Source organism: Mirounga leonina, unplaced genomic scaffold (genome assembly GCF_011800145.1).
Source record: "Mirounga leonina isolate KUSES-001 unplaced genomic scaffold, KU_Mleo_1.0 Mir_154, whole genome shotgun sequence".
NCBI classification, from domain to species: domain Eukaryota; kingdom Metazoa; phylum Chordata; class Mammalia; order Carnivora; family Phocidae; genus Mirounga; species Mirounga leonina.
The window spans coordinates 2,253,453-2,263,568 of NW_023270389.1; the positions used below are offsets into that span (position 1 = coordinate 2,253,453).

At 62.0% G+C, this 10,116-nt stretch overlaps 1 protein-coding gene across 1 annotated transcript; it reads right to left on the bottom strand.

Annotated features, from left to right (window-relative positions):
- Window positions 1–3,458: 3,458 nt before the first annotated feature.
- CRABP2 (cellular retinoic acid binding protein 2) lies at window positions 3,459–7,910 on the bottom strand. The gene is made up of 4 exons (XM_035009871.1): window positions 7,629–7,910; window positions 4,537–4,715; window positions 4,283–4,399; window positions 3,459–3,883 (listed from the first exon to the last, which is right to left on the bottom strand). The coding sequence occupies exons 1-4, from the start codon at window positions 7,696–7,698 to the stop codon at window positions 3,833–3,835; spliced, it is 417 nt and encodes a 138-aa protein (XP_034865762.1). The 5' UTR covers window positions 7,699–7,910; the 3' UTR covers window positions 3,459–3,832.
- Between the last annotated feature and the right edge of the window lie 2,206 nt (window positions 7,911–10,116).

A 10,116-nucleotide genomic window follows, 5' to 3' on the forward strand; every position in this document is an offset into this window, starting at 1 on the left:
TGCCCTCCTACCTTCTCTGGCCCTCCAGCGGCCCTCGGTTCAGGACAAGAGGAGGCTCGGTGGCCCGGGGCCCCTCTGCTGCCCCCTCTGCGGTTGAACTCTGAGAAGCCTGACTGGAGAGAAGGTTCTGCCCACAGAATTTGGGGGATGCAAGCAGGGGATAGGGGCTCCTGTGCATTTTCTTCTAAAAGCACTGCTGAGCAATGAAGGCCCAGGTAACGGAAGAAGAGGAAGAGGGCCTTCAGGGTGGGAGGGGAAGCTGGAGGGACTTTCTCACAGGTAGGGCCAGGCTGGGCCAGATGGGTGAGGCGGCCCCTCCCTGATCCCATCTCCTGGGTCCAGGACTGTAACTTCCCTGTCATCTCAGCCTGGAGGGCGGGGAGTACAGAAACAGAGCCAGGGGGAGGGCCTCACCCTCATGGAGCCCCAGTCTGATGGGGGAGACCCTGTACCAGCCCTCCAGGAGCCCCCAGTCTGATGGGGGAGACCCCGCCCCTGCCCTCCAGGACTTCTTTGGAAATAGACACATCCCTCTTCTCCTCGGCAACTTGATTCTAGAAAGAGACAAACTGGTCAGAAAAACAAGAGCAGATGCTCCAGCCACAAAGGCATGAGAAAGGGCAGGGAGAGCTTGAGTAAAGGTCCTCCAGGGTGGGCATGGGAGTCAAACTAAGGTGGGAAGGGTGGGCTGGGGAGTCAGCAGATTGGATGGGCATCCGTGGGAGCTGAGGTCAGGGATGGGGTGGGAGGGGAGGAGGTGATCAGAACAGAGATGAAGCCGGGCCTCAGGCTGAGGAGTTAGGATGCTTCTGGATTCAAAGAAACAAAACTGGCATCCAGAAGGCCCAGATTTATTTCTCTGTTTCTAAAAACAGCCCCCCCAGGACCAGAGCCAGAGAGCCACCCAGGACACCCCCCTTTCTCTCATCCCTCCTTCCTGCCTCATGCCTCACCGGGTCTCCCCCGTCCCTGACTTTCCGCCCTATGCTCCGGCCTCTCCTAGCCTCTTGCTGGCTCCGTCCCCTCGCCTGCTTTTCTCCATTCATCTTCACCTGACAGCCAGAGGGGACTCCTAAAGCACATGTGGGATGCCGCCCCCTTTAAATCCTTCAGTGGCTTGTCATTGCTCTTGAAAGCAAATAAGAAATATGGACTGGGGCCCTCAGGCCCTCAGGTCCCGCACATCTTGGCCCCTAAAGGCCCCTGCTGCCCTGCACTCCAGTCCCCAGACCTTGGAGAGACCCAAACTGTCCTTGGGGTCTTCACCCTGTGGTTCTCCCTGCCTAGAGTACCTTCCCCTCTGCTTCACCCCACTGTGTCCATCAGGCCCCCCAAAGTTCTTTGTCCTCCCAAACACCTGTTCTCCCAACATGGCCACCTGCCCCCAGCCTAAGTGAGGTCTCCCCTGGTGCTCTCTCCCTCCCTCTGCCCCCTTTCCCTCCAACACCTGCATGGGGTGCACTCAGGAATTGAGGGGTGTATTTATGGTTTCATCATCTCTTCCCACTAAAGGACTGTGCCCTCCTGCAGGCCCCAGGAGGGCAGGGAATCTTGCCCATGGGATGCATTTCTGCGTTCCCAGCACCCAGCACGGTGCCCGGCTCCAGGGGGCTCCCGGGAAACACTAATTGGCTATACCCGTGAAAGGGCCCCCCACACTCAGAGAGGGGACCGGCTTGCCCCGGGACTCTTTACACTGTCCCCCCACTCCTTGGCCCTGACCCCTCTGCCCTCAGCTGCAGCACGTGGCCTCCCTGGGGCAGGAGCCGGACGCCTGGCCCCAGGGCACCCTGGTCTCGCAGGGAGAGGAGGCTCACCTGTCGCACACAGGCCATGAAGCGTGACCAGTGGCTGTCAGCACTGCCTGTGGGAGAGGCCGCTTCGGGCCAGGCGGGAAGCCAAGCTCTGGAGAAGCGCTGGGTGCCCCTGGGCGAGCAGGTGGCATGTGCAGGGGAGGAGCTCATGCAGGAAGGGCTAGGGGCCACGTCTGGGATGGCCGCTAATACCGGTCTGCACGGTAGTCTGCACAAAAAGAGGAGCTGTGGCTAAGGTGAGTTTTGTTTTGTCTTATTGTTTCTGAGCAGGGCACTGACATAATACAGCTTACGTTTTGAAGGACCACCCCCCTCCTGCCTCCTGGCCGCATCTTGGAGGGTGGGTCAGAGAGGTAGGACCTTGGCTTTGTGGGGGCTTACTATTGCTAAGTGCTATGTACTTAATGAGATTTATTTAACTGCTACAATGCCTTTGCGAGGTGGACATTCTATATGGTTGCTGGATTATAGATGAGAAGTCTGAGAAAGCAACTCTTCTCACAGAGAAGTGCTCCTTCCCAAGCCCCCGGGCTCTGCCCCACCCGTCCCTCCGCAGGGCCCCTGGCCCTGTCCGCAGCAAGTGGGCCGGAGAACAGTCATGTGACCCCGCAGAACCAAACCCCTTCTGGCATGAAGGTATGGACCCTGGGAGAGAATCTCTCTTTTGGGGGGACCCCAAGCTGTAAGCACGTGAGCTTGGGGCATCTGAAGTCAGTTTTCCACGAGGTAGGGAGGAGTTCCGTTTGACAGGGTTGAATGTGGCCAGTGCACAAAGGACACAGAAATGAGCAGGACAGGGGGCAGGGGAAGCCGCTGGCCACCTTGGCTGGGTCTGGCTGGCCCCCACGGACACTCCCCAGCAAACAAGCCATTGGATTACAGAACGAAGGCTCGGAGAAACTGAGTAGCTTGTCCAAGGTCACGGAACGAGCAAGTGAGAGAACCAGGACAGGAACCTCTCTTCCAACACTTGTGCTCACTTGCCCCCACAAAGCCATGAAGACGGACGAGCAGGCCAGGCAGGCCCGTTAGAAGGTGCTGCGGTATGAGACCAGGTGGGCCGGGAGAAGGCCCAGTGGAGGGCCCTGGCCTGCGGAAGGAGGGCAGGCACTGGAGATGACCGTGGAGCTTGGGAAGATGCAGTAGAGCCTTGACCTGAGCGTGGAGGCGTGGGAAGGTGGGGGGGAGCCGGCAGAAGGGGTGTGTAGGTCTCAAGGCCGAGATAGTCGTGTCTCAGAACCAGAGGGCGGGCAGGACCGGAGTCTCATCAGGAGACCCGGGCGGGAGCAAGGCCAGCCTGTGGGCATTGGTGAGCTCATCTGGAACCATGTGGGAGGCCAAGGCCAGACCTGGGGTCACCCACGGATTGGAGTTGGAGGAGAGAAGGAACATTGGAGGAACGTGTGGGAGAAGGTGGGAGTCAGCTCCTCGGAGCCCGGCGCCCCTGCTGAGAAGTCCAGGACTAGCCTTGGGAGCCAGGGCAGTGCAGGGGGCTGCAGGGGTGGGCAGTGGGGTGAGGGGAAGCCCCCCACCACCGTGGCCCACCTGTCCTGCTGTGGACACCATGCTTCCCACACCATGCTTCAGACGCAAAGTGGAACTCAGGCGACTCATCTGTCCCCTTCCCAGGGAGCCAGAGACAGGTTGTATTTTTTTAAACATTTTAATAAAATTAACCAATAAATATTCGACACTGTGTCGGCTACAGGGACAAAGAGCGGAAGCCAGAGGGCCGTCTTTCCCACTGGGGCCCTCAGGTCCCCTCCCAGAAAGAGAGGCTGTGCTCTGGGCTGGTTCGGGACTGCTGGCTTGGGAGGGGGAGTGTTCTGGAAAGGGTGATCTGGGCTCTTGCCATCCAACCCTGAGCCCAGCTGGAGGCATCCCAGCATCCCCAGAAGTGAGGGGTGGGGAGGGGAGTGAGGGGAGAGCTAGCCTAGAAGGAAGGAGGGAGGGGCAGTGAGGCAGGGAGCGTGGAAGGGTGGGCTGGGGGCTCTGGCAGCTCTTGGACCCACAGCTGCTCACTCTCGGACATAGACCCTGGTGCACACAATATCATCCGCCGTCATGGTCTGGAAGGACACAAGTCAGAAGTCATCGTTAACCTGGAAGGTTCGTGGTCCCTGTGGCTTCGGGGACCAAACCTACTTCTAGATTCAGGACCAACAGGCAGGAGCTGGTCCCCACATGCCCCGGTGTCACAGGAGGGAGGATGGTGATAGAGCCCCAGGGCTCTGTCCTCCACCCTCCTCCCCAGGCCAGGAGGGTCGTCGCCCAGAGGAATGCTGGGCCTCTCGGTGTGCATCCGCTGTACGCGGAGGACCATGTCCTGGTCACAGAGCGGCACTGTCCGGCCAGCAGCCCCCTCGGGAGGCGGGGGACCAGTACAGTTGATCTTGAACCTCCTGCGCCCTGGAGTGTCCCAGAAAACCCCCGAAGGCGGCGCTGGACTGGTAGGAGGCAGGCCTTACCAGGACCAGCTCCCCGTCAGTGGTCAGCTCCCTGGTCCAGGAGGTCTTGGGGCCCTCTCCCTTCAGAAGCCTCTGCTCGCAGACCATTTTGTTCTCGCTCTCCCAGTTCACCAGGCTCTGCAAGAGAGAGGCCACGTGAGTGGGGCCCGCAGCAGCGAGAGAGAGGGACTTTCTCCACTGGGAGTGGAGCAGAGAATCCAGGAAAAGACTGGAAAATGGCCGGGCAACGGATGCCATGACCCCGAGGGACTCACCTTACAGGGCCTCCCGTCCACAGTCTGCTCCTCAAACTCTTCCCCGATCTTGAAGTTAATCTCCGTGGTGCGCACCGTGGTGGAGGTTTTGATGTAGAAAGTATCTCCCTCCTGTTTGATCTCCACGGCCGGCTTGGATGCTGCAGCCACGGCAATCTTCCTCAGCATCACATTCACCCCTGCAGGGAGAGGAGGGAGGCTCACCTTCAAGGGCGCTCCGGGCCCCTGCCTCACCCCTCCCCAGGGCCCAGCTTGGGCAGAGTGGCAGCACCCCGTGGGGTCCCACCTTGCTGACCAGGAGGCCCGGACCCCAGTGTTCTCAGGGGCAGCCTCTCCCCACTCCCCTCACCCAGCAGCCAACCTCACCTTGGCCCGGTTCACCTCACTTGTAGCCCTTTATCCACCCTGCTTGCGACCCTCTGCGGGGGGTGGACCCATCAGAGTCACTGTGTCTTCACCCCAGGCCAAGAGCAGGCCAGACCCTCCCCGGCCAGGCCTCACCACTCCTGTCCCGGAAGTTAGGGCTCGTCTCCTTTCTGCCTTATGCACCACCGCCCCTGTCTGGTGCTAGCTCAACCCTCCTTTACCCCATCGCTGTCCCTCTCCTCAGTGAGGAGCAGGGACTCTCAGCAGGTGACGAGCTGGGGCGCTGTTCCCCTCTATAGAATGGCCCCAGCCTGGGGAAGCCAGAGGCTCTGCAGGAAGATCCACTGGACCCTGACATCCACCTGGCTCAGCCTCCCTTGCAGGCCAGGTGACCCTGGGCAAATGGGGGGCGCGTGTGGGACCCAGAAACACAGCGCTAGGCACACTGTGCTCTTATAGCTGCGATTATTTTTACTGGGAAAAGGAAACCAAAGAAAGCCAGAGCTGAGGCTCAAAGTTCCCTGCATCAGACCGTTGCTTGCCCGGCCTCCTGGCGGGCTCCCGTGCCCTTCTCCCCTCAAGGGACAGACAGGGACCCCGTTCCCCCCCCTCCCCCAGTATGTTCCCTACTCTAGGATCACCCTGAACTCAGGTGGTCAGGTCTTGTTCAGGCTCTGTGGATTCAGAGTCCCTGGGCCTGTCCCTCACATCCTTCCCCAAACTGGGCCCCTCTTCTTTGCTTCCCAGTCACGAGGAAGGGTGGAGAAGCCAGGAGAGCAAGAAGACAAGCAGGCAGGAAGGTCTTTCTGGCCGGGGCCAGGTCTAAGCATCATCAGCCCACTTCACCTGCCTGGTGCACCCCCCCTCCCGCAGCTGGAGCAGAGGCCTTCAGGGAAGCAATGGGTGGGGATGAGGGGGCCAAGCAGGGCTGGGTCAGGCAAGAGGACTCCCTGGGTTCCTAGAGAAACAAATCCTCTTTTCCCTTGGCACTGGAACAGACCCACTCTGTTCCAGAAAGAAGGGAGCGGGAGAGCAGGAGGACGCCCCCAGCAGCCCCAGGAACCCCCTTCTGGGCCGTTGATCTCCTGGGTCCAGGGAGAGGTTCTCAGATCCAGTGGCCTTGGCAGAGCAGACACACCCCACCCCATCTCCCCTAGAAGCCCACCTGACACTGCCTACCTTTTTCATCTTTCCTGTTACAGGAGCAGAACCTGCTCATGCACCCTGCCTACTGCAGTGGGTGGGACAGGTTTTTCCCAAACACCTGAGCATTCCTCACCAGGAAAGGGATACTTGACTTGGGCAGAGGGGGCAAGGAGGGGCCGAGGTTCCTGCAGGGGCAGGGCTGGGTTCCAAGGAGATGCCACTCCAGCCAGGGCTGTTTGTCTAATGGGTCTGTTTTCAATCTGCCCCCAGCAGGGCCTGAGGAGGGCACGTGGCTCGGAGAGACCCCGCAGGGAGGACAAACAGACCAAAGACAGACAACAGGACTGGGCTTTGGCTCTTATTCTCCAGCTGGGCCTCTGGGTGTGCCGGGCCACCTCCTGCTTCATCCACTGGGGAGAGGGGCCAGAATCCAGAGGTGGGGAGGGAATAGCATCTAGGCTTTCTGAAGGGAAAATGTTTTGGCGTTTAACTGCAGCAAGTGGAGAGCGGGAAAGACAGGGCTTGAAGTCTTGTGGTTAGACGAAAGAACTAATGGCAAGGAATATGGAAACACAGCATTCCAGACCCTTCTCAGGTCCAGACTCAATCCTACACCCCACCCTGCACAAGGTGTGCCCCCCGCCTCCTCCCACTCAAGGGAGGGGTCACCGTGTTCAGTCCAGAAATCCAGGGCTGCAGGGCTCCTGGGGGGGGGGGCTTCCCGATTGCTGAGGTCCTTAACTCACCCCCCTCTCTTCCCAGAGCCCCTCCTGGTGATCCCACTCTCTGCCCCTCCCCACACACCAGAGGGCCCACAGAGTTGGGAAAGGCAGTTAGAGGAGGTTTAACTTTCCCTCACCTTTAACCAACACACCCAGCTGGGCTGCAGCAGGTCTGGGGTGGGGGAGGGAGACAAGAACTGGGATTTTCGGAAATGGGGGGTTGGGGTTTCACACGAAACCATTTGTTGAAATCTAAGAAAGTGATAATTATCCAGAGCGACTGAGGACTTCGGAGCTGCCCGCTGTAGGAAAATATCTGTGTCACAGACGGAGGGTGGGGGCACAGCATGGGAAGTGCTGAATGGGGAGGGAAGGGGCAACCGTTAGAGCTGGGCTGGCGGATCACCTGGAGGGTGGAGCCCGGCGCAGAGGGATAAGGAACCTGCCCCCGAGCTGGGCTACTGGCTGTGGGGTGGGGGCAAAGAGGGTGGAACTGCTCGGAGGGGCTGGCTGAGTAAGGACCCAGGCCCCCAGCCTGGGTGCGGGGTTTGCAGCTTCTGAACTGCCCAGAGCTCCCAGCCCCACCCCCAGGGATACCGACCTCGTGCTTCTGGTTTCTACTTGGTTCACAGGCTGGTCACTGCAGGAACTGGCATGGGGGCGGGGGGCGAGGGGACGCCCCGCCGGAGAAAGGATCTAAATGTCCGAGCCCCGAGCCCCCCATGCAAGCGTTCGGCCCCTTTTCTTGGGGACGCAGACACCCAACCTCCCGCGCCTTGACCCCCGCCCTGCTTTCTTTCTCGTGCGGGAGGACTCCGCGCCGCCCTTGGCTCCCCGGGAGCTCTAAAATCTCCTTACCCAGCACTTTGAGCAAATCCTCGAAGTTTTCCGATCGGATGATCTTCCAGTTGCCGGAGAAGTTGGGCATGATGGAGGCGCGAGTGGCGATCCCCTTAGATGCTTTGGGTGGAGCACTGGACGTTGAGTCCTTTAGTCACAAGAGATGTCGCGGTCGCCTTCGCCTGGTCGTGAGACTCAGGACAGGACACGTCCCAGGACAACCCCAGAGTTGGCTTGGGCTCCCGCGCGGGCAGCTTTTATACCCTGAGCGGGCCCGCCCCTGCCTGAGAGAAAGAGAGGCAGAGAGAGAGAGAGAGAGAGGTGGCCCCGCCTCCCGCCCCGCCCCCACCCCACCTGGGGGGCCCTCAGGCCCCGCTCCCCCGCCTCTGGATCTGGCCCCCCGTGGGCGGGTCCGGGGCTAGCGGGGGCCGAGGCAGCCGGCTCCCGCGCGAGGGATGGCTGGGGAGGCGACACGGGCAGAGCGCTCGGATTGGGCTCTCCGCCGAGAGGAGGGGGCGCCGGGCCCGGGGCGCAGATACTCAGGTCTCACGTCCCCAGGGTCACGGCTGGCTTGGTCCCCGCCCCTCCCCAGCCTGACTCGGCGCGTTCGACTCCTTGGCGCCGGACACCCGGCGACACTACCAGCGGGCGAACCCCGCTCCGAGCCGGCGCTAGGGAAGAGGCGGGCGGCCGGGCTCGGCTCCACCGAAGCCTGAGCTGGTCCTGCGTGACCGCCCCGGGCTCAGAGAGCGGCCGGGGAGGCCAGGGGTGGCTGGGCCAGGCACCCAAGTGGGGCAACGGCGCCCCCTGCTGGAGAGGCTCGAGGGGGTGGGAGGGAGCGGCCCCCCTACCCGCGCAGGCCTCCCCGGGGTTCAGGGCTGCCGCAGTGCCGGGGGACTCAGGACGTTGGCGCGGAGAGACTCCTTCCTCTTAATGAGCTGGGCGGGCATCGAAGGGTTAAGCAGGAGCCCCGGGCGCGAGGCTGGGGCGGGGGGCAGAGGTCACTGCCAATCACTTGACACGAGCTCTTTATTAAGGCGCTTTCTCCGTCGCTTGGCTCCCCGAACCCCCAGGGGATCGCAGCAGGCGGCGGGGAGGGGAGGCGGGGACGGAGGCGTGGAGCCCCGGCGCGCCGCGCTGCCACCCAGGTTGGAGGGAGGCTGGGTGCCCCGGGAAGGGGTGGAGCGGGGTCTCGGGTGTCACAATCCCGCGCCGTCCAACGGGCAGAAGGAGCGGCCGCCCCTCCGCCAGCTGCTTCGAAGCCGGAGATCAAAGGAGGGGGCAGGGCCCAGCTCCCCGCCGAGACCCCTGTGGGGAGGGCTGGGAGCCCGAAACAGGAGGTCAAGCGGGGAGCCCCGGAGACTGGCCGGGAGACCCGAGGCCAACGGGCAGGCGGCCCTCCGCGAAGGCGCGCACGTGGCCCCGCTGCCCGCCCCGCCCCCCCGCCCCCGGCCCCGCCCCCCGCCCAGGACTGCGCTCCCAGCTCCTGGCGAGGCGGGCAGGAAAAACGCCACATCTCGTCCTAGCGCTGGCCCCTCCCCGCCAGCGTGGCCACGGGAGGAGCCGAGGACAGGCTCATTGAGGTCCTGAACCCTTTTCGTTAGAGCCCTGGAACGGTCTAGCGTGCTGGGGGCCTTGGCTGGGGAGGCGTCGGAAGAACAGAGCCAAAGCAGAGGGGCTGGAGGCTTCACCAAGGACTGGAGAAGGCTGGAGCCTCTGCGCTGTAAAGAGGGAAATCTCTGAATAATGCATGTGTTGAAACAGGAAAGCAGCTCGGGTGCCCCTGAGCGGGAGGGATGGAGGTGCTATGATAGAAAGGACTCGATGCACCTCCCCCCCACCGCAGGGGGAGGCGATCACCTGTCAGGTTTGCAGAAGGGAGCTGGATGCTTCAGTCTGGCTTTAGGGTTCAGGGTTTGTGTGGGAGGGCTCATCTGGGGGTGGGGGTGGCCTGGGCTTCTGGAAGTAGGAGGGCAGCAGGTCGGAGCTCTTTGAGGAAGGACAGACAAAAGCAGAGGTGGGAGGTGGTGGAGGGAAGGGGGTGGCCCCTAGGGGGTGCTTGCAGCCCGCCCGGTGTTCCTCCCCCAGCGGCAGGCTCTAGCTGCTGTAGGTAAAGGGAGGGGGATTAGGTTCTGACAGTGAAATCAGGCTCCTAGCCAAAGGGATGAGGAGAGGCTTGGGGGAGGGACCATGGCAGGAACCCCAGCACCCCTCCTTCCGCCTCACTGCCCCACCTCCTCCACCAGGTCAACCTGCCCACCTCCTCTCCACACCAGCCCTCTTGAGCCCCCAGCCTGAAGGGTCCAGTCCTCGGCTCAGTGGGTATCTTTCCTACTGCAAAAGAGAAGGGCCAGCCCAGGCCCTCTCCCCCGCAAGCCTGGTGACTCAGGATGTTAAAACCTCACCCAAAAGACGGTCATCAGGAGGCCAGACCTACAGGAGCAGAGGGAGGATGTGGTCTGGCTGAGGATCCTGGGGAGGCTGGAAAGGGGGCTCCCTGGGGTGG